This window comes from Piliocolobus tephrosceles, unplaced genomic scaffold (assembly GCF_002776525.5).
Source record: "Piliocolobus tephrosceles isolate RC106 unplaced genomic scaffold, ASM277652v3 unscaffolded_5782, whole genome shotgun sequence".
In the NCBI taxonomy this organism is placed as follows: Eukaryota; Metazoa; Chordata; class Mammalia; order Primates; family Cercopithecidae; genus Piliocolobus; species Piliocolobus tephrosceles.
This window is the reverse complement of record NW_022332921.1, coordinates 1-1,260: the sequence shown is the minus strand read 5'-3', so window position 1 is coordinate 1,260 and position 1,260 is coordinate 1. Positions and strand designations below refer to the sequence as shown.

Sequence of the window (1,260 nt, the reverse complement as noted above, 5' to 3'; positions counted from 1 at the left end):
ATGTTACTATTTTTTTCATCTACTGTATTAGTATGTTCATTTTCCAACATTGCTTGATAAGAATGGGTTAAAAATTTTTCTTTTACTTCAATATTTCCTGCATTGTGGTCAGAAAAAGTAGGATTTATTTGATTATTATTGCCATTACTACATGTATTCATTTTATTATCTTTTGTTTCTTTTTTATTATTATAACTTTTGTTATAGTTACTACTAGCACCATCATTGTCATATTTTTTTTTGTCATTTCCTTTGCTATTTTGGCCGCTATTTTGGCTGCTAATTTTATCATTGTAACTATTACTTTTATTACTGTTACTACTATCACTATTATATTCATTAGTTACTTTACAAGTTTTTCTATTATGCATAGATGTGTCATTAATGCTGCTAGATTTTGTGTGTATTTCTTTTTTATCATTTTTTTTTTATTACCCGAATGAAGTCGAGTTTTGGTATTCTTACTATCTCTCTTGCTATTCAGTTGCGAAAAATGAGTAAAAGGATTTTTATCATTATATCCCTCCCTTCCATTTTGTATGTTGTTATTTATTTTTTCATTAGGAGAATTCAGATTAAGCATGTTGTGTATATTATTATTAATTTCGTTATTGCTACTGTTTTCGTTACTGCTACTGATATCTTTGTTAATATCATCTGGTTCTGTAGCATAGTCATTAAAATTATAATCTTTATGATGAGTAAACTCCTTTTTTAAAATCATATTTCTATTATTGTAGCTAACTGGATGTAAATAATTTTTATAATAGTCTTCGAATTCTTTTTGTAAATTACCCCTACTATTACAAGTGTTTTGAACATTATTATATAAAATAGAAAACTCTAAATCGTCCATATTATTGGCATTGTCATAGTTAGTACTATTATGAATTCCATAATTACTGCTATCATTATCATGTCTGCTCATGTTATATGTATCTAAATTATTACTATTATTACGAACAAAACGATTTCTGACATCCAACGATGTTCTTCTGTTTCGATAATTATTATTATAGGCATAACTACTGGTATTATTATTATTTAAATTGTTATTAATGTTGTTTCCAAAAGTATTGTCAACATTGTGTTGAGTAGCAGCTGGTACATTAGAACGACGATTGTTGTTGTTTCTGTTATTTGCATAATAGAAATTTCGAAGTTCTCTAAGATATTCATGATTAATTGAATCAGGATAAGTGTAACCATTACTACTTCTATAATTATTATCAAAAAAATTATTATAAAACTCATAAAAAA

General features: G+C 25.8%; 1 protein-coding gene across 1 annotated transcript; it reads right to left on the bottom strand.

Moving 5' to 3' along the window:
• Nucleotides 1-7: 7 nt before the first annotated feature.
• LOC111532500 (myb-like protein D) lies at nt 8-1,254 on the bottom strand (the record flags this gene model as incomplete). The annotated part of the gene is made up of 2 exons (XM_023199610.1): nt 436-1,254; nt 8-97 (listed from the first exon to the last, which is right to left on the bottom strand). Coding segments are annotated over exons 1-2 (583 nt in total), but the record flags the coding sequence as incomplete, so codon positions are not given.
• Nucleotides 1,255-1,260: the final 6 nt, after the last annotated feature.